We start from the raw sequence: 26,030 nt of genomic DNA on the forward strand, positions 1-26,030 counted from the left end.
TTCTGTTAACATCATGATCATAATTAGATATACGTTGTTATAAATCAAGGATGCTTCATGATTGTCTTAAGCGCAAGCAACACGCAAGCAAGTTACAATTTTGTAAAAATAATATTATATAAATAATATAAACTAAATAAATGAACAAACTTTTTGATAGCAGCACTCAAAAGCTATTGCAACTCAACACTATTCCAGATGAGAACGATTTCAAAAACGCCGAGTCACGCTGAGCGTCTACTGCACGCAAAGCCTTTTCAAGGCGGCGTCATCAGAAAAATGCAAAATTTTACACAAATTGTTGGAAAATAATAATTAATCTTTGTTAAATAGGTAATTAGAAGCCGTAATAAAGAATTCATATGCGTGGATGAATTATCAGACCTCGGTATGAAATCCGACTTGAAAAATACACTTTTGTGTTGAAAATCTATCCAAAATACGATAAAGCATTAACGAATTAATTAAAATCATGACCATAATTAGTTATACGTTGTTATAAATCAAGGATGCTTCATGATTGTCTTAAGCGCAAGCAACACGGTACGCAAGTTACACAATTTTTGAAAAATAATGTTATATAATAATATAAACTAAATAAATGAACAAACTTTTGATAGCAGCACCCAAAGCTATTGCAACTCAACACCAGATAAGAACGATTTCAAAAACGCCGAGTCAAGGTGCCGATACACTGTAGAGTTTTTGGCTAGAATCGCTCTAACTAGAGCTCTAATAGAGCGCTCTATGTTGAGTCCCATAGTGTACACAGCTACTAGAGCACTCTATCGGGAGTCAGTCTACGCTCTCCGTAGACAAGCTCGCTAGACAAATGATATGCAGTGTACACAGGCGTCTCTGCACAACTTCCACGCTCTAGCGGTTAACTCTAGCATTATTCAACTTGTTGGATATTTTTTTGTATTATACGTAGAGTTTTCTTTGTTTTGCTTTGCTAGGTTATGTATGGTTAGGTTATTTATCCGTGTGTTTATTTGAAAAAGAAAGTTTTTTTTTTTTTGATTTTGGAAAATGGAAGCATTATATGATGAAGAACAGTGCGAAAAGTTTGTTTGGGAGAGAAATAAAGTGTTTCAATTAATTGAATTGGTAGAGGCTCGTCCAGAATTGTGGAATATCAGGTTGAAGGAGTATAGGAATCGAAACCTGAAACAACAGTCCTTGGAAACGATAGCAACGTCTTTAAATTTGGGTGTTAAAACAGTAAAAGACAAAATTCATAATTTGAGATGCCAGTTAAATGAGCATCTGAGAAAAATGAAAAAGTTCAAAAGTGGTCAGGGCGCAGATGAAAGGTATAAACCGAAGTGGGAGTTTTTTGAGGCTGTCAAGTTTATGAATATCCAGATAAATTCAACAAAGGATTCAATTGTCAGTGTTGGCAGTGCCCCTGATATTATTACAGATGTGCTGGTAAGTAAATAAAGTAAATTCATATTGTGATTTAAAATTTTTATTGTAGGATACATTTGACATTCATATAACAAAAATCTAATGACAAAACAATATATAAATTAATAAATAAAAAAATCAAACATATTTATATTGCCACGGTAGTTCACCTGCTCTGGACATAAAATACGTTCTAAAATTTTCGCGTACTTGCTTGGCTGTGCATGTTGGATTTCTTGCGCCTGTATGTTGTAATGAATAAAAGGAATTTTGTGGAAGTGGGTCATCTCGCCAACAACCTTCAATAAGCCTGCCATTTTCTTCCATGTCAACAGTACCTTCAGAAACATATCTGGTCGACTCTTTTTCAATTAGATAATTATGTAGCACACAAGCAGCTTGAACTAGCTTCATTACTTTCTGAGGACATAGTTCAACTGGCTTTCTAAGAAAACGAAAACGCATCGAAAGCAAACCTAATGCATTTTCTACCACTCGACGTGCTCGAGAAAGTCTATAATTAAAAACGCGATTTTCAACAGGTTGGTCTCTAAAAGGGAATGGTTTCATAATGTAGGTTTTTAACGGAAAAGCGTCATCGGCAACAATGACATATGGCACCGGAACTGACTGGCCACGTAATGGCTTTGCTTCGGGTATATTCAATGACTTGTTTTCCAAACACTTAGATAGTGAACAATTTGCATATACACCCCCGTCTGACACTCTCCCATTACAACCTACTTCTATGTACAAAAATTTGTAATCAGCATTCACTAGAGCCATTAATACAATGCTATGTGTCCCCTTGTAATTATAATATAGACTTCCTGAGTCTTCTGGTGCCTTCATTACCACATGTTTTCCATCAATAGCTCCTATGCAATTTGGAAAGTTCCAAGTAGCATCAAATCGCTTTGCTTCATTTTCCCACTCCTCTGATGTACAAGAAATCTGTAAAAAAAAGAACAAAACATTTAATTTTCATTTATTATTTTAACTTTTTTTAGGACCATCATGATGAGGAAATGAAAGATAATTCTGGGTCTTGGCAGACTCCTGTTACAAAACCTCATAAAAATAAAAAACGGGCACCCGATTCAGTTAAAAAGGATGATGAGTTGCTGAATGAAGCTTTAGCTTGTTTACGAGCTCCGAAAGATCACTTGGATGTATTTGGAGAGTTTGTTACTGCAGAGTTGAGAGTATTACCCTATGAAGATATCCGAAATAAATTAAAACTTAAGATTCAGAGAGCTATTTTAGACGCACATGAGGAAGTCAACATGCGAGGAGTATCCTCCCCCAGTTCACAGTCTATGCTGTCTCTGAGTAATTTGAGTGAGTACTCCGGTTCATCGAGCACTCCAGTAATATGCCAGATAATTTCTCCAACGCAAAACGAGACTACTTTAACGCAATATTATGACAAAATGTAACATTTTCTCATACCTTCAAATAATCATTTTTCAATTCCAAGTACAGAGCATCACACACCTCCGGAACAATGCGAGAAATAGTTGTTGGTGGAATCCGAAACAAATAACTTAATGACTGATAACTGTCACCTATAATAGAATTTATTTACAATTAATATTGGTACAATTTTTATAAATAAATAGTAAAAAAAATGTTTTTGTATTATTTTAAATAATTGTTTTATACAACTTACCAGTAGCAAGAAATCTCAGTGTCAGTGTTAACCGCTCAGATGGTGATATTGATTTTCTTAGGTGAGTATCTTGTTTTGTAATTCTTGGAGCAATTCGTTCCAGCAAATGCTGAAAATCCTGATGGGTCATTCTTATAAAATTTTCATAAGAACTTACGTCTTGATACTCGAGTTCTTTCAACAACTTTGCATAAACTCCCTCTTCTTCTCTTTTGGCAATCCATTCCCTAACCCACATTTTTTTTTTTTACTGTCTTATTTCTTTTTTTAACTAAACTATATACCACCAATGCTGCTAAACCTTGTTTTCGCCGGGAACTCATTATAATAACTATACACTAACTAATATACACTAATAAAATTGTCAATTGTCTCACAAGAACTAACCTGAAATACGAAGTTCACTTCTATAGTCTACTTGTCAAATTTACACTCTACCAAGATTAATATTTATTAATATATTTTTCCACAAGTGTACACAGCTTTATTATAATAACTATACACTAACTAATATGCACTAATAAAATTGTCAATTGTCTCACAAGAACTAACCTGAAATACGAAGTTCACTTCTATATATATCAGTTCTATAGTCTACTTGTCAAATTTACACTCTACCAAGATTAATATTTATTAATATATTTTTCCACAAGTGTACATAGCTTTATTATAATAACTATACACTAACTAATATGCACTAATAAAATTGTCAATTGTCTCACAAGAACTAACCTCAAATACGAAGTTCACTTCTATAGTCTACTTGTCAAAGTTACACTCTACCTAGATTAATATATATTAATATATATAGCCACAAGTGTACATAGCTTTTTAGAGTGTCTAGGTAGAGTTGCTCTAGCACCTTTCACCTACTTCTCTCCTAGAGTACGAAAGAGCTCTCGGAAGAAAAAAAAAAAAGAGTGCGCGTAAGGATCACACGCGATTGAAGTAAAACTTTTAATATTGTATGAGTAGGCAATTAAGATAAAAATAAAAAAAACATCATATTTGAATTTTAAAAATCATCTTTTAATAATCATATAACATCAATAATAATAAGATCTCCTGAGCATCGGCACAGCTGTCCTACTGATATTAAGAGTTTGAATATGATGTGAAGCTTTCTTCCTAATTTTGTTACCTATCTTACCGGGAAATTCAAACCATAAACGTAGAAGTTCATCATTATCGCCACGTTCTATGTACACTAATTTTCCTACACTTACATCAATATTAGTTGTTATTATGTAAAATTTATTCAGAACTAAAATTATTTCATACGGCAGAGCCCCGGTATCAATAACCGTTTTTTTTGAAACTGCTGACGAATGTATGATTGTTGATCTGTCGCATGGCAACCTACATAAATATCCGTGGCAGTAGATATTATTTTGTCTTCAACGAGATTCAATATAAATTTATTATATTCCATGGCACATTTATTCTCTAAGAAAAGTCTTATTCCATGAGGACATAATACAGCAACCTCTTCTTTTGTAAAAAAAACGTGATTCAATTAATGCAAGTTCATATAGGGTTTAGCGCTCGACTTACGCATGACATGACGGGAGTGGATACTCGCGACATCAGCGCTTACGGCGTCGTAGTGTTCAACTACACGTTGGCATTTTCGTTGCATTTGTACGGATTTACACCCGTGTCGCGCCTAAAAATTTTTACACCCATATCGCGCCTAAAGAAGTTTTACTTCGAAAACACTTTACAGTGTACAGACAACGGTAGAGCGCACTAGCAAGAGAGTCTACACTCTACCTAGATATTTCTCTACAGTGTATCGGCACCTTCACGCTGAGCGTCTACTGCACGCAAAGCCTTTTGAAGGCGGCGTCATCAGAAAAATGCAAAATTTTACACAAAATCATCAAAATTGTTGGAAAATAATAATTAATCTTTATTAAATAGGTAATTAGGAGCCGTAATAAAGCATTCATATGCGTGGATGCCTTATATTTAGTCGCCACGTGCACATGGTACTAGATGCTAAAAATACACTTTTTTATCACAAATATTTCTAAAATACGATGAAACTTTAAATAAATCACTGAAATCATTATTAAAATTAGTCGTTATAAATCAAGGATGCATCACGATTTCTTTTGATGCACGCGTCGGAAACGTCACTTGGGTTCAGCATGAAAATGAAATTCACTTTTAGGATAAAAAATAACTTAATAATTATATTAATTCAAATCAAAATCTAGGTTGAATATATGATTAAACTAATTGATAACATCTAATTATCGAATATAGTTCAAATATATTCATGTATAGATTGATTTATAGTAATTAAAAATCCTACCTTGATAATCCAAAGCACTTTCTTCCATTGTTCTTATCACTGGGGAGGTCCGTCTCATACTAAAGACGATTGATAACTGAGGGTGTTCAGAGGTGGTGGGGGAGTGTTGCCACCACAAAAATTATTAACTAATTTGTGCAACATGTGAGCGAGCGGTGATGTCACATCGCGCGAGTTTTAAATTTGCAATTATACATTGTAAATTTAATTCAATAGGAGTTGATGCAGTGCGAAGTTGCTCAGTGATATGACGCGGCAATTTTAAAACGCTATTTGAGCAAATTAGTATAAACGAAGTTTATTAGCATATTAATTTGATTTGAATTTAATATTTTATCAACAAATATATAAGTTGTGTACTTAATTAAAACATATTAATTCATATGGCGTGGGAATTACGACCTAGTGTTATAATAATAATAAAGATGAGTTAATAATTATAATAATATTAAAAATGAGTAAATATATAATTAAATATAAAAAAAATTATAGAAGCACATATAGTCAGAATAATTAAGTTAATTAATTAAACAACTTTTTAAACAAAATGGTACAAATGTATTCGAGGAAGAACAGATATTATTAAACGTTTTATCTTCGTTTTTATTATTTTCATCATTTTATCAATTTATTTCAATAGGAGCTAATATAGTATGAAGTTAATCAGTGAAATGACGCGGCAATTTTAAAACATTATTTGAACAAATTAGTAAATAGGTAGTCTTTTATCATATAAATTTGACTTGTATTCAATATTTTATCAACAAATATGTAAGTTGTATACTTAATTGGTGCACTGAGAATTTTTCTCACTTTTAATTCATATAGCGTGGGTATTACGATCTAGTATTATAATAATATTAAAAATGAGTTAATAAGCTAATATAAAATGAAGTTGCTCAGTGTTATCAATAAGTTAATAAGCTAATATAGAAATAAGTTGCTCAGTGATATTACGCGGCAATTTTAAAACATTATTTGAACAAATTGGTATGAAGGAAGTCTATTTACATATAAATTTGACTTGAATTTAATATTTTATTAACAAATATGTAATGTAAAGTAGGTTGTGTACTTAATTGGTGCACTGAGAATTTTTCTCACTTTTAATTCATAAAGCGTAGATATTACGACCTCGTATTACAATAATATTAAAAATGAGTTAAATTGTATTCAATATTTTATAAACAAATATGTATTATTTAATTACACGCATTATAATATTATGAGTTCGGTATTACAAACTAGTATTTTATTTTATTATAAATAAGTAAATAAATAATTATACAAAAATATAAAAACTAAAATGAAGCACATATAGTCAAAATAATAAGGTTTATTATTGATTAATTAAATTAATAATTAATTAATTAATAAATAATAGGGATAACATGGTACAAAAGTAGCCGAATAAAAATATAGTTTTATTCAACGTTTTATATTTAAACGTTTAATATTGAAATAATTGAATAATTTATAACAAAACATGTTGAATATGATATAATAATTAGATTAGAGTTTGTAATCTGAACTTATTTGTTAATTGTTGTAAAATCATTGATCATATATAGAGGATTTTGATTACGTCCGTATGAAGATAATAACACCAAATGTCAAATAATGGTATTATTAAACTTCTGGATTTTCTATGGATATTTAATAGTGATGCTGTATGGGCTTATAGTGTTATATATATATTATATATATATGTATATATATATATATATATATATATATATATATATATAAATCTATATATATAAAAGAGGATCGCTTTATGTTATAACACTTATAACTCACGAACGGCTGAACCGATTTAGATGAAAATTGGCAGGGAGGTAGTTTAGAGCCAGGAGAAGGACTTAGGATACTTTTTATCCCTTTATTTCATTCTAATTTAAAATTAATTATTTATAAACTATCCATGTAGTTTATTCAATCTATGATACTATCAATGATTTCATCCATGACATTTACATTCGATTGTCAACTGTCATTCGGTGTTTCTGTTTTGATACAAATATATTAATATGCATTTCTTAATGACCATTATTTGAAAATTATTACGTGAATAATATAAATATTTTAATCGCCACGGAAAATTAATACAAAGTGGCAAATAAATTAATTCTTAATAATAGCAAGCGATGCTAGATGGACGATGGGGAAATTTATTTCTTGAAAATGGAAATGTAATTATTTATATAATTAGGTATTTATGTATATTTGTTTATACGTATTTAAATAGAGTATTTGAGGTGTTTATATTATATATCAGCAATAAGTATAATCATCAACAAATTAATAAAAAAAAATATTCTGAAATATAGTTTCTTGACATAACCTCAAAATTTGTAATAAAAATGTAAATAGTTATACATTAATTGTTGTTAATTTGTAATTTCTTTATACATATCTTATAAAATGTTTCAGGTGTTTACAACTAATTGGCATATATATATTATCAGCAAATGTGCTTTGATTCGACAATAAAAAGGTCTAATTGAAGTAATCAACTACCTTAAGTTAACTATAGTGATAAAATATTAGTTTTTGGTTCTCATATATTATAACCCAGCTATAAACCTCACGGAGCCCCAGACCTTTCCAGCGAATGCAAAATTGTCGAATTCGGTTTGTGCATTCTGGAGTTATATCGTCGGAACTTATAACTCAAGAAGGCTGAACCGATTTAACTGAAAATTGGCTTTGGTAAAGTTGGTAAAAGTTGGTTCAGAGCCAGGAGAAGGACATAGGATACCTTTTATCCCGTTCGACTTGGAATAACAACAAGCAAATGACAGCTATGTAATCACGTATGGATGACAATTCAATATTTGTAAGGAATTAATAACAAAATTATTTATTTTAAATAAATAATTAACAATTATAATATAATGATAGTGCCATTGCCCATTCGTATAAACAGTGAAGCGAACTATGTATAACTCAGTATGGTTGACAAATCATATTTTTCTCAAACACAATGCTCTGAAAGAACTCATTTGTATAATTATGTACTCATTGGTATTTATAAAACCTTTTCTAGATTATTCAGATTTAGAACCTAAATTTGGAATCGATCAAAGGAACATTTTGTCGAATAGCTTATTTCCAGTTATAATTTCCTGAATTTATTCAAGAATGGATAGTAATATATGAAGATCCACGACCGAAGTGTCAAAAACCAGTAAAGCTAAGCATTGTTTAACAACAGTATTTGAATGTAAAGGGAAAAATGTGTATAATCAGCTATAACCTTGATTCTTATGACTTTGGTATTGGTAGATAAATGGTAATCTTTGAAAATCCATAGTAAAAGTATTTTCTTCCATTGGTAGTTTTCTAGCAATTAGTTGAAAATGTAATTATTTTGTAAAATACCTTTGAAATTAAAATATGAACATTAAATATGACATTAGACCTGCTTGCCATCTGGCCGTTCCAAGTTACCCCGTTATAGGGTAAAAAGGTCTAGATAAAAAATTTTTTAAAGACAGCAAAAAAGCACGTTTTTACAATGATGAAGTAGCTGGTAGTTTTACTGAACGTAGTCAGATAATTGTTCATTTGAAATGTGTCATTTGTTGTGATGTAATTGGTTTGATTTTCATAATAAAATTTATATTTGCTTAAAGTCAAATTGGACCTTTGTGCCTTGCCCTGTTCTACATATATACCTTTTATTAAATTTACTTTTATTCATCGAATATTACTAGAAACTTTTCAAAAAGCAGGTCAAAGAAGAGATACCTAAATCATTTTGTATCTCTCCTCGCAAAAATTTGAAAAATTTGTATAAGCTCAATAGTATTATTTACAATTATACACAAAATCCAGAATCCAAAAAAAATTTCAAAAAATTTGAAACGCATTCAATAATCGATTAAATGGAATTTGTAATGACTATATAAGTCGAAAGACCAACAAAGACTTGGATTGAATTATGCCATGTTTTCTATAGAAAGTGTATAAAACTTTCAGTTTGGTTGTATTAATAAAATATATACAAACTAATGGGGTTTATTGTTTCTATAATACCTCATTGTATATAGCAATTCAAACAACACATCCTTACACAAAAAGTATTAATTTTTTAGATACTCTAGAAATTGTTTATAAAATAACTTAGCAAAACAACGTTTGCCGGGTCAGCTAGTATATATATATATATATATAAAGTTGTCAAATACCCTATTTCATTTGCTTTCATAATTTAAAAGTTATAGTTTTTTAAGTGAGTTAATGTACACCAGAATACCCTAACAATAAGTATTATTAATCACATGACATTAATTTTTATTTCATGACTAAAGCTAGTTGCTGTAGGTTCTTATGATGTTAAAAAATGTTAATATTATAATAATAAATTCAGAGTAGACCGAGTTACAATATAGTCCGTGTTCAAAAATCTTTATATGAATATAATTCTACTAAACTGCAATTAATTTGACAGATCCTGTGTGTACATGGACATCAATATACAGTCCTGGGAAGAAAGTTAAATAACTTCCTAATAATTGAATAATTCATGACAAAATAAGTTGAATATGATATAATAATTATATTAGAGTTTATATTTCAAAGCTATTTATCAATTGGAGTAAAATTATTGATCTTTTATAGAGGATTTTGATTGCGTCCGTATGACGATAAGTTAATAACACCAAATGTCAAATAATGAATATTTCTCGTTTAGTTCAACCGGTACAGTAATTATTAAACTTCTGGATTTTCTATAGAAATTTAATAGTAATCCATGATGCTGTATGAGCTTATAATGTTAGATATTATATATATAAAGTTGCCAAATACCCTATTTTATTTACTTTCATAATTTAATAGATATAGCATTTTAAGTGAGTTAATGTACACCAGAATAAACTCACAATAAGTATTATTTATCACTAGTTTTTATTTCATGATTAAAGCTAGTTGCAGTAGGTTCTTATAATGTTAAAAAATGTTAATATTATAATAATAAATTCAGAGTAGACCGAGTTACAACATAGTCCGTGTTCAAAAATCTTTTATATGAATATAATTCTACTAAACTGCAATTAATTTGACAGATCCTGTGTGTACATGGACATCAATATACAGTCCTGGGAAGAAAGTTAAATAACTTCCTAATAATTGAATAATTCATGACAAAATAAGTTGAATATGATATAATAATTATATTAGAGTTTATATTTTGAAGCTATTTGTCTATTGTACTAAAATTATTGATCTTTTATAAAGTCTTAATTTGATAGATCGTGTTTGTACATGGACATAATATGAGTAAATCAAGAAATTAGTATTTATCGCATAACATTAATTTTTTATTTCATACAAAAATAATGATAAAAAATTCAGAGTAGACCGAGTTACTACAGGGCCTGTGTTTAAAAATGTTTTATATGTATATAATTCTACAATTAATTTGACAGATCGTGTTTGTACATGAACATCAATATACAGTCCTGGGAAGAAAGTTAAATAACTTCTTGATAATTGAACAATTCATGACAAAATGTGTTGAATATGATATAATAATTATATTAGAGTTATTAATCTGAAGTTATTTGTCAATTGAAGTAAAATTATTGATCCTTTATAGAGGATTTTGATGACGTTCATTAGATGACATAACATTAATTTTTTATTTTATGACTAGAGCAAGTTGCTGTAGGTTCTTATAATGTTAAAAAATATTCATATTATAATAATAAATTCAGAGTAGACCGAGTTACAACATAGTGCGTGTTCAAAAATCTTTTATATGAATATAATTCTACTAAACTACAATTAATTTGACAGTTCCTGTTTTGTACATGGACATCATTATACAGTCCTGGGAAGAAAGTTAAATAACTTCCTAATAATTGAATAATTCATGACAAAATAAGTTGAATATGATATAATAATTATATTAGAGTTTATATTTTGAAGCTATTTATCAACTCCCAGTAAACCACAAAACGTAACAAAGCCATGAACGTTACGTAACGCTGGCACGTCCGGGCGGGCAAGAACGTAACGGCTGTTTCGTTGCACACTAATACACCGCGGTTACATTTTTGCTACGTATCTAAATTGAATAAAAAAGCGTGTAGGTCTCTTTTATGTTACATACTTATTTAATTAAATTTCCTGCAAATATAGAATATTAATAATAATTTCGGATATTTAGTAATTTTATTAAATATTATCATTTACAATATACATAATTTACATATTACATAGTTAACATTAGAAAACTAAAATTTGATAGTCCATAAAATGTTAGCCTATAAAAATAATTAATTATTTATTCATAATATGTATTATGTTTAACTCTCTTGGCAACTTCAGTTAAATCAGACTTGGCAAAGTTAAGTCTTGCGTTAAATATGTTCAACTCACTTGCATCTGTTAATGTATCTAAAATAGAACCAAACATCTTAGAAACATTGTACACAAATTTTGAATTGAAAACATTGTGAACAAATTAGTCATTTGTGAACATTACCTCTAAACATACTCATTATTTGAAGTTAATGACTATGTAGTTCCTACGATCATATGACAGAGATAATTATTCCATGAACACACACTCAATTTTCTTGCATTGATTTTATCCTATTAATTTTCAAGATCTGAATTACCTAAAAGTAAAACACTACAAATTAGTACTAAATCATATTAGTTAAAATTCTCTTCATGTAGAACCTTAATATACCAATTCTGTAATGCAAGTTCATCAGGCTCGAAATACTCAACAATTCATGTTCTCTTCAACACTTAATCCATATAATGTGTGATATCCGGTGCATTCTTTGTTTTCCTTCTTGAATGTTTTTAAGTCTTGCTTGTTTCTTTGGTGACAATTTATCTTCTTGATTAGAGCAAATTTCCCTAGTTTGAATTCCATTTTGACATAACCCATAGGGGTTATGAGCACTCTTTCTCTACAATTGAAAAGCAATTTATATCAGTTTTTGCTTAACTGAATAGTTCTGATACTAATGAAATTATAAAGAATATGTATGATACCATATATATTACACTTATCTACCTATAATATTCATATCATATCACTGAATTGAGGTTATGTGATTTTTGACTGGTCTGTCAGAAATTTCAATAATTATGTGATAAATCAATTATCACAATACATAAACAGAATTTGCATTGCACATGACCTATATACTGAAAATAACTAATTAGTCATTAATATAATAATTTGTAAATTAAAAAAAAACAGTGCAATTATACTCACCTTTGCTGGTTTCGTATTAAATATGTTAATTTCCTAAAAGTAAAACATTACAAATTAGTACTAAATCATATTAGTTAAAATTCTCTTTGTGTAAAACATTAATATACCTATTCTGTAATACAATATCATCACTTAAGAAATGCTCCACAATTCATTTTCTTTTCAACACTTAATCTTAATATGTGTTCTTATTTATCGATATGTGTTCTCATTTTTCTTCTCGCATGTTTTCAAGCCTTGCTTGTTTTTTTTTGGTGACAAAGGATTAATAATTTCTAATATATTATCTAACTTTGTATTTATCTTCTCTATTGGAGAAAATTTCCCTAGTTTGAAATCCATTTTCGTAGGGGTTATCAGCACTGTAATTTTCTCTACAATTGAAAACCAACTTATATCAGTTTGTGCTTAGCTAAATAGTTCTGATACTAATAAAACTATAAAAAATGAATATGTATAAAACTATATAACTTACTTCTCTTTATTCATATATCACTGAATTGAGGTTATGTTTCTGACTGGTGTGTTAGAAATTTCAATTATTACATGACAAATCAATTATCACAATACATGAACAGACTTTGCATTGAAGGCGGCCTATATACTGCAAATGACTAAACATTATTATAATAATTTATAAATTAAAATATGTTTCAGTACAATTAGACTCGCCTTATTTGCCGGTTTCATATTAAATACTTTTGCAGCTGACTGTTTAACTAATTTCTACAACTGATTTCGCACTAAATATAAAAGCAATTAATAAATAACGCTTCAATAAAGGAAATATCTTGCATTTCAAACATACACGATAAAATACTCAATTATGCGTCCACGATGCACTAACCGAGTTAACCTATATTTAATTTGACATTTCGATCATAAAACACTTCACGGCTATTTTCAAAGGCTAATCTATGTGACAATGCAACGTACCACGCCACGTACCGACAGAAACGCGTCGACGGTGGTTAAAGGTCGCAACTATACGTAACAGCATGGGGAGTTATCTCCGAACAAATGCTCGTTACACTGTTTTGGCGAGGATTAATATTTTTAGCGAAAAAAAGATGTCGCTACTTGTTTCAATCTCATTAATCGAAAAGAAAATAGATGGCTGAGCGGAAATTAATCGCCATTTTACCTTCTTATATAGTGAAGCCGGTGAAGCCGTAGTGAAGCATTTATTTACGTTGTGAAGTATTTTGTTTATAATTAATTGTGTTCAAGGAATTATTATCAAATTAATATGGCAAAGTGCAGTGAACCAAATTGTGGTAACTCCAGAAATAATATAAAGTTGCATGTCTTTCCGGCATCTAATGATCAGGTATGTATATAATGATGTATTGTGTTTATATAATAAATTTGTATAATAAAAATATAATGAAAATGTTTTAGATGTTTTCAATTTGGGTGCAGAGGACGAATAATCCTTTAATGGACGATTTAACTCCATTATATTGTGGCAAACGTTGTTATGTCTGTGATGCGCACTTTACAAATGTTTGTAAAGTTGAAAATTTGCCAAAAAGTTCGAAGACAAATTTGAAAATTAATGCCCTACCGATTTGTTGGGAATCCTTACCTAGAAGAGAATTGTCTCCTGGATAAACATAGATTCCGTAAGAATAATAATAAAATTTATATATGTATTTGATAGTTAGATTTTAAAAAACTTATATTATTTTAGAACTTGGTGTGTCGATTCACAAATGTAATGTGAAAGCATAGACATACCGATTGTCAAAGAATATTAATCCCATCTCAGGTAGATAAATACAAGTTGTTTAGACATTAATTTTACATGATATTGTTGCTCACTTAACTCAGGTACTCTACCTTTTTTTTAATAATTTATACATTAATATGCTTCCTTTGTTAGCTTCTTTGAGCATTATGGAACTTACTTATGGAACACATACTTTTTGCAGAAAATTACTGACAAATTAATCTTATATTTTCAGTTAGGAGATGGAGACCTAAAAACCTCAGAAAAGATTTTTGCAGTACCCCTAAGATTGTCAAGTGCGGGTTAAAACAGTCACCTATTCTGACACCAGTTTTCCGGAAAGGTATTTTTTTATATTAATTACAGCAATAATAATTAATTAATCAATTGTGATATTACAACATGTTATTATATTTAATAGATGTCCTAGGAGGTAACTGTAAATTGCTTCAGTATTCACTGATTAAACGTAGAAGTGCTTTAACTCTTTTCGTTGCTTTACACCAGGAGGTGTAAAATGTATGATACATCCAAAATTTTGTTCTGGGAGATAAGAAGAATTAACAAACAATGTAATAATTTAAGGGATAAATTGCAACAAAGTATACAATGTTCTGAAAAGTTTTCAAATATTCCGGAAACACTAAATGTAAGGGCAAGAAATTTTATATTGTCTCAATTAAGAGAGCATACTAAAAGACCGAAAGGAAGAAAATTCACAGACGAGGACAAAATTCTTGCTTTAAGTTTGTATAAAAAGTCTCCAAAGGCTTACTACTTTTGGAGACAAATATTTATTTTGCCATCTCCTCAAACATTGAGAAAGTTGCTTTCAGAGATACCTTTGTATAGCGGTATAAATGAGTGTCTTTTTAATTAAGTTCAGCTATTTCTCATAAAAAGTATGAGAGTAGCAAATACTGTGTTTTGATGTTTGATGAAATATCACTATCTTCAGAATTGTCATATGATCGTAAAAAGGATCACATTGTTGGTTTTGTAGAGTTAGCAAATGGCAGAAAATGTTTATTTCCGGATCATGCACTTGTTTTCATGATTAAAGGAGTGAAGAATCGTTGGAAGCAACCAGTTGCTTTTTACTTTTCTGAAGGTGGGGTTAATAGTTCTGATTTAAAATCTCTTATTGTTGATGTAGATGAACAATTGCACGTGCATAAAACTTTTTTCTGTTCATAGTAAACACAATGTTGATACTTTTTGATCTTTTATGGCAATTTTGATGATAACGTTTTCATCATGATCATGACACGATTGAATGTAATGTTTAAAAAAACATTCATATAGAATCTATTCAAAGATTTCGTCAAATGCAGCTTTATTAATGATTGATTAGATAGCAAAATAACTATTAAATGCAGAGTTAATAAAGAAGAATGTTTCGTAAATGAATTTTAATCCTAGGAATTCAGTTTACTCTCAATTTTGATATCAATATATTTATATATATATATATATATAAATATTATTTATAATATTATTATATTATGTTCTTATGATTTTTTGTTTATGAAGTATTTGTACTTTTTAACAAGTTATTTGTTCTTTTTAACTTTTTAAATTTTTGCATTATTTGTGATTCCTTCTGAATTTGTTATTCCGAACTACACAATCTCTGTTATATATTATTGATCATTAAGTAAATCATATTGATCGTTCCTTGTAAATTTATCATACCATTGTGAATACTTTTTCTAGTTATTTATAAATGTAAAATTATAATACTTATTATTGTGTATATATTGATTATTACATTTATAAAAAATTTAATTGTTATGTAAAAATGTTTGTGATATATTTGAAAATATATTTTGTACTTCGTATATTTTTTTTCTCATTTCCAATATAAGAAATTATTTAGGTTTTCTTATTTTGAATTACGTATGCGAACCATATCTAGGAATAATACCAGCGGTTGATTTATATACTGAACAAGTGCTGCCTCCTTTAGATCGCTAAAAATATTAAAATGGCGGTAATGTCAAATGGCCTCAGATAGCGATCTAGTTATGTTTACTTATCTATGCGTAACAGCATCGGTTTTTTTACTTAACATCAGTTTCGAAACGAAAGTTACAAAATGAGTTACGTGGTGGTAACTTCTGTGGTTTACTGGGTTAGTATTTACTCTATCGATAAACCAAGTACATCGTCTACTTTTAATTTTAACAAATGTCAAAAAAACTACTCATTTTCTCAAACTTTGATAAAGTTTCAAAATTAAACTACTTGTTGTAAGGCCGTAATATTTCAATAAGTTGTATAAGATCATGATATATATCATCAAAAAAAGTTTCTCAAAAATCGGCTCAAATATTTTTATCAACGACGAAATACAAGCAAACGGCTCGGTAGATTTTCACCTAAAACTAATCAGTTTCATTCCCAACTAATATCTTTCGAACAGATTTTGATTTTTTAAAATCGATTCGGTAGTTTGTGCTTAAATGTTTTTTTTTTTGTTATAATTTATTTTTGTTAATCAAGACTTTAATGTCTTATTTACAAAATTGATATGAGCAACAAAAAATACAAAAAAATGCAATAAATTGAATATAAAATGAAAAAAGTTGTGCTTAAATGTGGACGAAAAGTTTAAAACTTTTTTCCAAATTTCTACCGTCTTATGATCTACCGTCAAAAAATTTTTTCAACACTTTATTACAAGAAAACGGCCAGGCCGATCTCTACCAACAACTCATCAGCACGATTCCCAATCAATATCTTTCGAACGGTTTTTGAATTTTCAAAATCGATTCAGAACTGCGGGCTAAAACGTGGACGAAAATTCTTTCACTTTTCTGCTATTTACAAAGAAACGACTTGGCTGATCGTCGCGCAAAATTGATAAACGCTAGTCCTCATCGCGATCCATCGAATGGCTTGTAAATTTTTGAAATCGGTTCAGCCGTTTTTGAGAAAACGTCGATTACGGAAAAAAATCTTCACATGCACGCAAACACACACACACGTACTTTTTCCAAATTTGGTCTCAATTAATTCAGAATGGCTTAAAAGATTGAGGAAATATAAAATTAGCGAATTGGATTTTTTGATGAAAACATTAACTTCTCTTTCGGGAAGTTAAAAATAACTACTATATTTGAAACAAATAATTAATTTGCAATAGTTTCCCACTTCGAAATGGTTTACAGCGATTAGGTATACTTCTCTAAATCAGTCATTAATAACTTCCCGTAGGGTAGTTATAGTAATGGGCCGAAAATCTAAAATGATTTTTTTTGCATTTCTCGACGTTTTGATGGTTTCTGAACACTTTGGCATACCTCCAAGCCAGGTGTTAGGATTACTGAAAGTTCATGCATAAGGACCACTCACAATCAGTTCAATTTTTTGATTATTGAATGAAATTTTGTTCCTAAACTGTAATAAAACAAATATTCGCAATACGATTAGAAAATCCTTAAATTTTAGGGTTTTTGACTCCGTCATTCGTCTACAATCCGTTAAATATTCAAGTTATAAAATTTGTTTGGTAACAAAATACATAAATAAAATCATTATGAAGTAATTTTGTTGTTGAATTAGTGTTTTATCTAAGTCCTAAAACAGACTCAGGGGGGGGTCATGACCCTCGTGACCCCCCCCCTGGATCCGCCACTGCACTTAACCTTGAAAATGTTTTCTGCATTTCTTTATTTAATTAATCATTATACATAATTATGTTTTAAGTACGTTGAAGTAAATTTAATAATTTCAATAAACATTCAGCGTTAATATTCTTACTGTATCATGTTTATTATTATTTATAACAATTATTTAATATGTTTTTTCTTTAACAAACATATAAAACCCATGAAAACCACACACCGATAGCCACAATTGGTTCATATTTATTACGGCGCTGCATGGGCGCTGCAGTCACGCTCTGAGCGAGGCTCGTCTCCACTACACAAATGCGCACGGCGAATCCGTTCGTGTTCGTCCACACCTAGCGAACGAGCACGAACGAACATGGATTTTGACATGCGCGTGGGTCGCTTTTGTTTGAAATTTTTAATCTGCGCATATTATTCATCATGTTCGTTCGTGTACGTTCGTTAGGTGTGGCGCACCTTCAGGCAATCGCAATGTTCGCGTTTGACATAACCTTACGCAACTTGTGTATAGACTTTGTAAAAAACTACCTCTTTCATTACAAACAGCCAAAGAAGAAACATCATTGAAAATATAGATATTAATAATCCGTCCAATGTTTTATTCGACCATATGGTATTGACATCCTACCATATGTAGATTTTGAGACAACTTTAGCGTGTCAATATACAAGTATTTACAGACTAACAGCTGGAGGAGTATCATTATCCAGTGATGGTTTCACACCGTTTGACACATGTTTGACATCGTTCAGCATACTCAGTATCATATGGCTCGCTCCACTGCACGAACGCGCACGGCGAATCCTGTTTTTGACATGCGCGTGGTTTGCTTTTGCTTGCAATAATTTAGTCTGCGCACGTTGTTAACAGATTCGCCGTACGGATTCGTGCAATGGAGACGAGCCAATTGCTAAATAATAATCATCATCATCAAGGTACGTCCACACCTAACGAACGAACACAAACAAACATAAAAGAACGTACCAGAACGAACGGCAACAGCATAGTGTGGACGCCACGACGACCACGAACGAACATAAACAAACATGGAGAGCAATGTTCCGCAACTTGTCGGTACATCAAAGGGAATTGTTCGTTCATGTTTGTTCTCGTATGTGCAGTGTGAACGCTACCACGAATGTAGACAAACATTTTTCTTTTTTGATGTAAAAATGTGCAGTCCTGCATTAGTTTATGTTGTGTTTATAATAAGATATTGATGTTATTGACAAATTTTGTAAATTTGATAACTTTAAATAATTTTGCTCTTTCCCGCCACTTTAAATAATAAATCTGACGTTTCACGGTACATCCTCGAACAAAAAGATTCAAGCCCTCACTGCTTTGAGGCGTTTGTTTGGAATTTTTCGCGTTTGTTGAGGTGTGAAGTTTTCTGCATTATGTAACGTCCTCAACCGTTGCCATTTATAGTAAAAAATATGTTACTCAAGTTAGTTCAACAAGTGCACCTCAAAAATTGTTGTCCTCCGCTGTGAAAATATACTTGTTAGAGACAATTCTTACAATTGAATAATCTCGTTACTGGATTATTCACATTCACATATCCCAAAGGTTTTGAAAAAAATGTGGAAGTGGATGTTTAAAAACCGAGGAAGGAAAGACCAGACAGCAGATTTCTAGTGCATAAAGTCCATAAAGAAGTTTTTGGTTAAATGGAAAGAAGTGCAAGAATTTGTAAATGTTTACTTCTCAAACATGACTGAGGCTAAGAAGATCAGAAATTTGTAGAATGATAAGTTTGCTTACTATTTGCTGTAGATCTTAAAGAAGAGAGTAAAAGAAACAATTATCGACAGTTTGTTTAAAAATTCAGGAGCAAAAGCAGTAGCGCTCCGATGATATAGTCCAGTCAATATACGCATTCAGCGTTACAATAATTTATAATGGGCTGTAACTTGGTAAAATTACTTAAAATACAATTATAAACGAAAATCCTCATCATTCCGGTGTGAGCTAAAAATTGGCACAAGGTCAAAGGTAAAAAACCGAACATTTTGCGATTTTTAGTTAAATGCCAGTTTTATCGCAAAATCATCTGAGACAGAATTGTAGAGCATAAAATTATCTACAAAAAATGTATTAATACTTTTTTTCCACGTTTAAACTATAGATAAATAAGCATGGTTTAAACGCCACCTACAAGGTAGTGTGCTTACGCCACCTACGAGGTAGAGCGTTTTTTTACGTGGTTGCCCCATAGACCTTATACAATACAATATATAAGGTCTATGGGTTTCCCCCATAGATAAGTAAACCCCATAAATAAGTTTTTACGTGGATTTCCCAGTAGGCCCATTTCACGGGTCTTGTGAATTTTGTTTGTTTCTGAACTATTGCAAAATAATTGTGAATTTCGGTTGGCAAAAATAAAGACGGTAATTATAAAAATGCAGCTAAATTCATTCGTCAGAATCATAATTTTCAAATGTTTCTACTGCCTCTTCTTCTACTCGTTCTTCTTGGTGTACTTTTTCCTCTTCTTCACTTCGAGTTATGATTCCTAGTTGGTATCATAGCAATTCTCTCCAGGCGCCTACTCAACATTTTTGCAACCACATTTGGCATTACATCATTTTTTGCAGTTGCAAAATAATGTTTTAAGAAGTTTCTCTGGCGCTGCTTGGAAATAATGTTTGTACTGACTCGAATGCGTTGTTGACCCCAGTCATAGATAAAAGAAGAGTATATGACCCCAGTCTTATGAGTTCAGCTGATTATCAAGTCACACTTGTGCTTGGTAATATACCCGAAAAAGCAGCTACTGAAGTTGGAGGGAAACAAGTTAATTATACTTGCTTTTTATTGTAAGTATTTTTAACGAAACACATCGTATTGAAAGTAATTCAAGCAAGTTATTTTGTTAGGAGCTCCGTACAAAGCCAGCAGAAAGCAAATTCCGAAACTTCTTAACAATATTTTGCAACTGCAAAAGCGGATGTAATGCCAAATGTGGTTGCAAAAAAGTCGGTGTGTACTCATTGTCAATGCCGATCGTGTTCTAATGTTAAGTCGGGAGCTTTAGAGGACTGTTATATCATACAGCACAAGGCAGTCCGGGGACTATCCTGCTTGTCCGCTACGTCGTCGCAATATCGCGCATATTCCACAAACCAGAGTCCAGAGACCATCCTAGCATATCCGAACGCCGGGACAATGAATCTCTCTTTGATATTAGTGCGTTACTATCCCTTTCCAACAAAGCGTATGAATCATTTACGAACGCCATTCTGTTGTAGTGTTTTTTTGTGAAGTAGTTGATGATGTTTGATTTCTTATAATATTCAAATAATATATATATATATATATATATATATATATATATATATACACAGTAGAAACAACGCCTAAACAAATATTGTTTTCGCAACTTCACTCATCATGTAGTTGTGTTCGAAGAACTTCATGTAATTAAAATTAACATGCATTTATTGACTACTTTCCAGAAAATAATCTTTAGGGAGGAAAAATTTCAGATAGTATTTCAGATTTTCTCAAAAATGGGCTATGTTGTAAAAAAAGAGCTGAAAAAAGCATTCAAACATTTAATTCGAACAATGTTCATCATATTAAAGTCTATTAGACCGCCAGTCAAGCTCAAAATTCTTGCACAAGGTTAAAAGTCATATTCATTTAAAACCGTGAAAATTTAAATTAATAAAACAGCAATAAAAAAACATGGTTGTACAGGCGATCAAATGGTCAGACTACATAGATTAAGGATATTGATTATGCAAGAAAATAGTTATTGAAATCAAATTGAGAAAATTAAGTAATGTCATAAAAAGCTAATTCTTTAAAAAGTTTAACTAGGGAAGCATGAAATTTTTTGTTGCCTAAGTCTCGGATATTAAGTGGAAGTTTATTCATAAGCTGAATACGTAAACCGTCGATCGTATTGAAAGAGTTGGCTTTCTCTCAGGATAGTAGGACATTATTGAAAACTGAAAGATTATCGAAAAGTAGGATTGTATCACCTGGCGAGTATCTCCATTTTGGTTTGTCCAATGAAATTAAAGGCAGCTTGAATAAAAAATTTTTAGAAGATAATAATATAAATTTATCAATATCGGTTGATGGTTTGCCTTTATCAAGGTCTTCGAGGACTGTATTATGGCCAATATTAGACTCTATGATACCATCTAAATGTGTATGTTATTGAAATATATTGTGGTTTGGAAAAACCTAAAAATGCTGACAACTACTTAAATGATTTTGTTGAAGGGGCAGTGGTTTTGTGCAGGGAAATACTTACATATAAGGAAAAGCATTACAAGCTTTGTAAAATACTTTGTGTGGTATGCACCAGCAAAGACTTTTATTTTTCAAATAAAAGGTTATACTGCGTACAATAGCTGTACTAAATGCACAACTGATGGTGATTATATTCAAACAGAGTATGTTTTCCAAAACTTGATGCTCTTGAAAGAACTGATAAACTTTTTAGTGCTGGAAGGTATGAAGATTTTCAAATGAACACTTCAAGATTGATGAAAATTACTCATATAGGTTTTGTTACAAATATTCCTTTAGACTATATGCATCCTCCCTTGCACAGGTGTTATGGGCAAGTTGCTCAAGATGCGGATCAGTGGCAATTTGAAGTGCAGAAGTGAAGTGTTGAGTCGGCATCTTAGAGGGTGATACCAACGAGGAATCGCTATTGGTACAATTTACTTATACTGTGAAGAAGAAGAAGAATAATAATAAAAAAAGAAGACCAAGAAGAATGAGAAGAACGAGAAAAAGAAGAGGCAGCAGAAACATTTGAAAATTATGACTCTGACGAATAAATTTAGTTGTTTTTTTTAATATTACCAAATTTTTTGACCCAAATTCATAAATATTATTTATAATACAAAGAATAAAAAAAGAAGACCAAGAAGAATGAGAAGAACGAGAAAAAAAGAGGCGATATAGAAACATTTGAAAATTATGACTCCGACGAATAAATTTAGTTGTTTTTTTATTATTACCAAATTTTTTGACCCAAATTCATAAGTATTATTTTACAATAGTTTCAAAAGAAAAAATCACAAAAAACGTAAAATAGGACTACTCAGAAAACAACGTAAAAAACGCCCTAAGCACACTACATCGTAGGTAGCGTTTAAATGTACTTTTCAAGTGATATATACTCGTATATATATATATATATATATATATATATATATATATATATATACACCTAAGTCTGTTTTTACACGGTCTTTTTGTACACGGTTTTGATATAACACGGTTTGAAAATTGAATATTTTTAATTTTTGTACACGATTTTATTCCATTTAGCACGATTTAAAATTTTATGTACTTAATTTTTTTTTGTCAAATTTAATTTTTGCGAAGTATGTTCATATCACAAAAAAGTATTTATGAAAGAAAAAATTCTGAAACCATCGATAGTATCGATAGTTTGCGAACACTCGCTTAAAGATTTAAGTGAATTCCCCTTTAGCGCGTACAAACAATTTTTACTTTGATTTTTTTTATTATATTTGATTTAATAAAATAAACATGAATTCTTGTTCTTAAAAATTCTTGTTTTTCACTAATTTTAATAGGTTTTGGAGATTAGGAACAAATCACCCATTTTTGTATAAGATCAATGTCTTTCTTTACACGTTTTTTTTTTACACGGCTTCTTCTGGAACCAATCTCAGTGTAAAAACAGACTTAGGTGTATATATATATATACAGGGCCGGTCCTGGGGTCCTTAGCGCCCGCATGCAACTTTTTTCTAGCGCCCCCCCCTATTAAATTTAACTGTTTTAACAGTTTATCATTAAAATTATATAAATATGTGCATATTTTTTAAAAATTAATTTTTATGTATTCTGGATTTAGTACTCAAATCATTAGATATAATCTAAAATCGTATAAAATATATTCATTTTAAAATTATTTAGAAAATCGAGGCGAAAAATTAGCTTTCCATTTTCAATCATAACACTCGTATTTCATGTTGGATTTTTTAAATTTTAATTTAATTTAATTTTTCATCATTTACAATATCCAAAATTGCGTCGTAAACTTCACCTTATTGATATCGTAAGATATCAGTCATACTCAGAGTATCAGTTTGTTGTTTTAAAGTTAAATTTTTAATGTATTTTAGAACTATTGTCCAAAATCAATAAAAACTGCAGAGAAATTACACATTTCTTAAACTATATTGAAAAAAATCTCATTATATTTGATATGTATTATTATTTCTGCATAGTTAAAAATTTAGAGTATGGACACCACTAGGTATAAACTAGTTGGTTTGGTATTTAGCCTTGAGGCAAGTTACATGAACTTCCCGATATGTGTAAATAATCGACTTAATCAATGAAAAATAAATTAATTTATGAGTGATTATAAGTATTCCGAGTGGGTTTATTACACATCATTGCAAACGAACGAACGAACACGTCAACTCGGAGTATTTTCTAAAAGCAAATTTTCAAAAATCAATAATTTTAATTAATCAATAACTATAATTGAAACAGTTTCCGTAGGACTTTAATGGTTTACTATGTTCAAGACCAAGTACACTATCGTTATACCAACTAAATCATCTAATTTTATTTTTAACAAACGTCAAAGAAACTACTCATTTACTCAAACTTTGATGAATTTTTAAAATTAAACTACTTGTCGCAAGGCCGTAATAATTTAGTAAGTTCTATAAGACCATGATATATATCGCCAAAAAAAGTTCCACAAAAATATGCCTAATTTTTTTTTCAGATATATTACAAGAAAACGGCTCAGTAGATTTTCACCTAAAACTAATCAGTATCATTCCCAAATAGTATCTTTCGAATAGTTTTTGATTTTTTAAAATCGGTTCGGTAGTATGAGCTTAAATGTGGACGAAAGGTTTAACACTTTTTTCCAAATTACAAAGACGGCTCGGCCGATCGTCGCACAAAACTGAGAAACGATAATCCTTATCGAGATACATCAAATGCTTTTTAAATATCTGAAATCGGTTCAGGCGTTTTTGAGCAAACGTCGATGAAAGTTCTAATTTTGACAAATGTCAAAAAGATCATACTAATTTTTGCAAACTTTGACGAATTTTTAAAGCTAAACCAGTTGTCGTAGGGCCGTAATATTTTAGTATGATCTAGAAGACTATTGTATCTACCGTCAAAAAAATAATCATAAAAATCGTCGAATTTTTTTTTTAAAAAACTTTATTACAAGAAAACGGCCCGGCCGATCTCTACCAAAAACTAATCAGCACGATTCCCAACCAATATCTTTCGAACGGTTTTTGAATTTTCAAAATCGATTCAGAATTGCGGGCTAAAACGTAGACGAAAAATGTTTCACTTTTCTGCGATTTATAAAGAAACGGCTTGGCCGATCGTCGCACAAAAATGACAAACAATAGTCCACATCGAGATACATCGAGTGGCTTTTAAATTTTTGAAATCGGTCCAGCCGTTTTTGAGAAAACGTCGATTTACGACAAAAAATCTGTTCACATACACGCACACATACACACATACTTTTTCCAAATTTGGTCTCATTCGATTCAGAATGGCTTGAAACGTCGAGAAAACATAAAATTAGCAATTCGGATTTTTTGATGAAAACATAAACTTCTCCTTCGGGAAGTTAAAAAGCCTTAAGATTTTCGTTCCATAGTAAATTTTGCTTACATTTTTCATATTTGTTCCATTTCCATAAGCCTAACCACGCATATCTTCAACATTCAAAATTCATCAGATATATATATATATATATATATATATATATATATTGTTGTGCACCCTTGGGCTAACAACAAATTATGTTGCGGATCCGTTGCCAACAATTATGTAGCGTCACGCCAACGATGTCAACATTTAAAATTAGATTCTTCTGCTGCTATCATAAGCTTTTTCACTGTGGAAATATTTAATTAAACATTTGAAGACATTTATTAACTTTATTTACTTCATTATTCGGTTACACTTAATACACAATTGATATTTTGAAATAAGACTGATGTGAA

General features: G+C 30.4%; 2 protein-coding genes and 1 long non-coding RNA gene across 5 annotated transcripts; 1 reads left to right on the forward strand and 2 right to left on the reverse strand.

Moving 5' to 3' along the window:
* The first annotated feature begins 1,032 nt into the window (after window positions 1–1,032).
* Window positions 1,033–2,852, forward strand: LOC113375590. Its single transcript, XM_026615523.1, has 2 exons — window positions 1,033–1,434; window positions 2,424–2,852. Exons 1-2 carry the CDS (start codon window positions 1,033–1,035, stop codon window positions 2,850–2,852), a joined length of 831 nt encoding a protein of 276 aa, XP_026471308.1.
* A 7-nt stretch (window positions 2,853–2,859) lies between these two features.
* On the reverse strand, window positions 2,860–3,634 carry LOC113378011. Its single transcript, XM_026618499.1, has 2 exons — window positions 3,086–3,634; window positions 2,860–2,981 (listed from the first exon to the last, which is right to left on the reverse strand). The coding sequence occupies exons 1-2, from the start codon at window positions 3,321–3,323 to the stop codon at window positions 2,860–2,862; spliced, it is 360 nt and encodes a 119-aa protein (XP_026474284.1). The 5' UTR covers window positions 3,324–3,634.
* An 8,050-nt stretch (window positions 3,635–11,684) lies between these two features.
* Window positions 11,685–13,265, reverse strand: LOC113378005. Of its 3 annotated transcripts, none has more exons than XR_003367132.1 (7): window positions 13,127–13,265; window positions 12,759–13,025; window positions 12,652–12,684; window positions 12,448–12,574; window positions 12,112–12,340; window positions 11,902–12,037; window positions 11,685–11,813 (listed from the first exon to the last, which is right to left on the reverse strand). It is a non-coding gene; the product is annotated as an uncharacterized LOC113378005 (long non-coding RNA). The 3 variants fall into 3 exon arrangements; XR_003367131.1 differs by having other exon boundaries at window positions 12,153–12,340; window positions 12,448–12,581; XR_003367130.1 differs by having other exon boundaries at window positions 12,448–12,581.
* Window positions 13,266–26,030: the final 12,765 nt, after the last annotated feature.

The sequence above is a fragment of the Ctenocephalides felis genome, unplaced genomic scaffold (genome assembly GCF_003426905.1).
Source record: "Ctenocephalides felis isolate EL2017-DRISC unplaced genomic scaffold, ASM342690v1 CF-g0.4_SCAFFOLD_01886, whole genome shotgun sequence".
Classification (NCBI taxonomy): domain Eukaryota; kingdom Metazoa; phylum Arthropoda; class Insecta; order Siphonaptera; family Pulicidae; genus Ctenocephalides; species Ctenocephalides felis.

Bases quoted from the DNA above. Each gene is read 5' to 3' on its own strand.
- LOC113375590 (XM_026615523.1), top strand. From the start codon at position 1,033: ATGGAAGCATTATATGATGAAGAACAGTGCGAAAAGTTTGTTTGGGAG. The intron at 1,435-2,423 runs GTAAGTAAATAA...AACTTTTTTTAG, and splicing joins ATATTATTACAGATGTGCTG to GACCATCATGATGAGGAAAT.
- LOC113378011 (XM_026618499.1), bottom strand. From the start codon at position 3,323: ATGTGGGTTAGGGAATGGATTGCCAAAAGAGAAGAAGAGGGAGTTTAT. The intron at 2,982-3,085 runs GTAAGTTGTATA...ATTCTATTATAG, and splicing joins ACTGAGATTTCTTGCTACTG to GTGACAGTTATCAGTCATTA.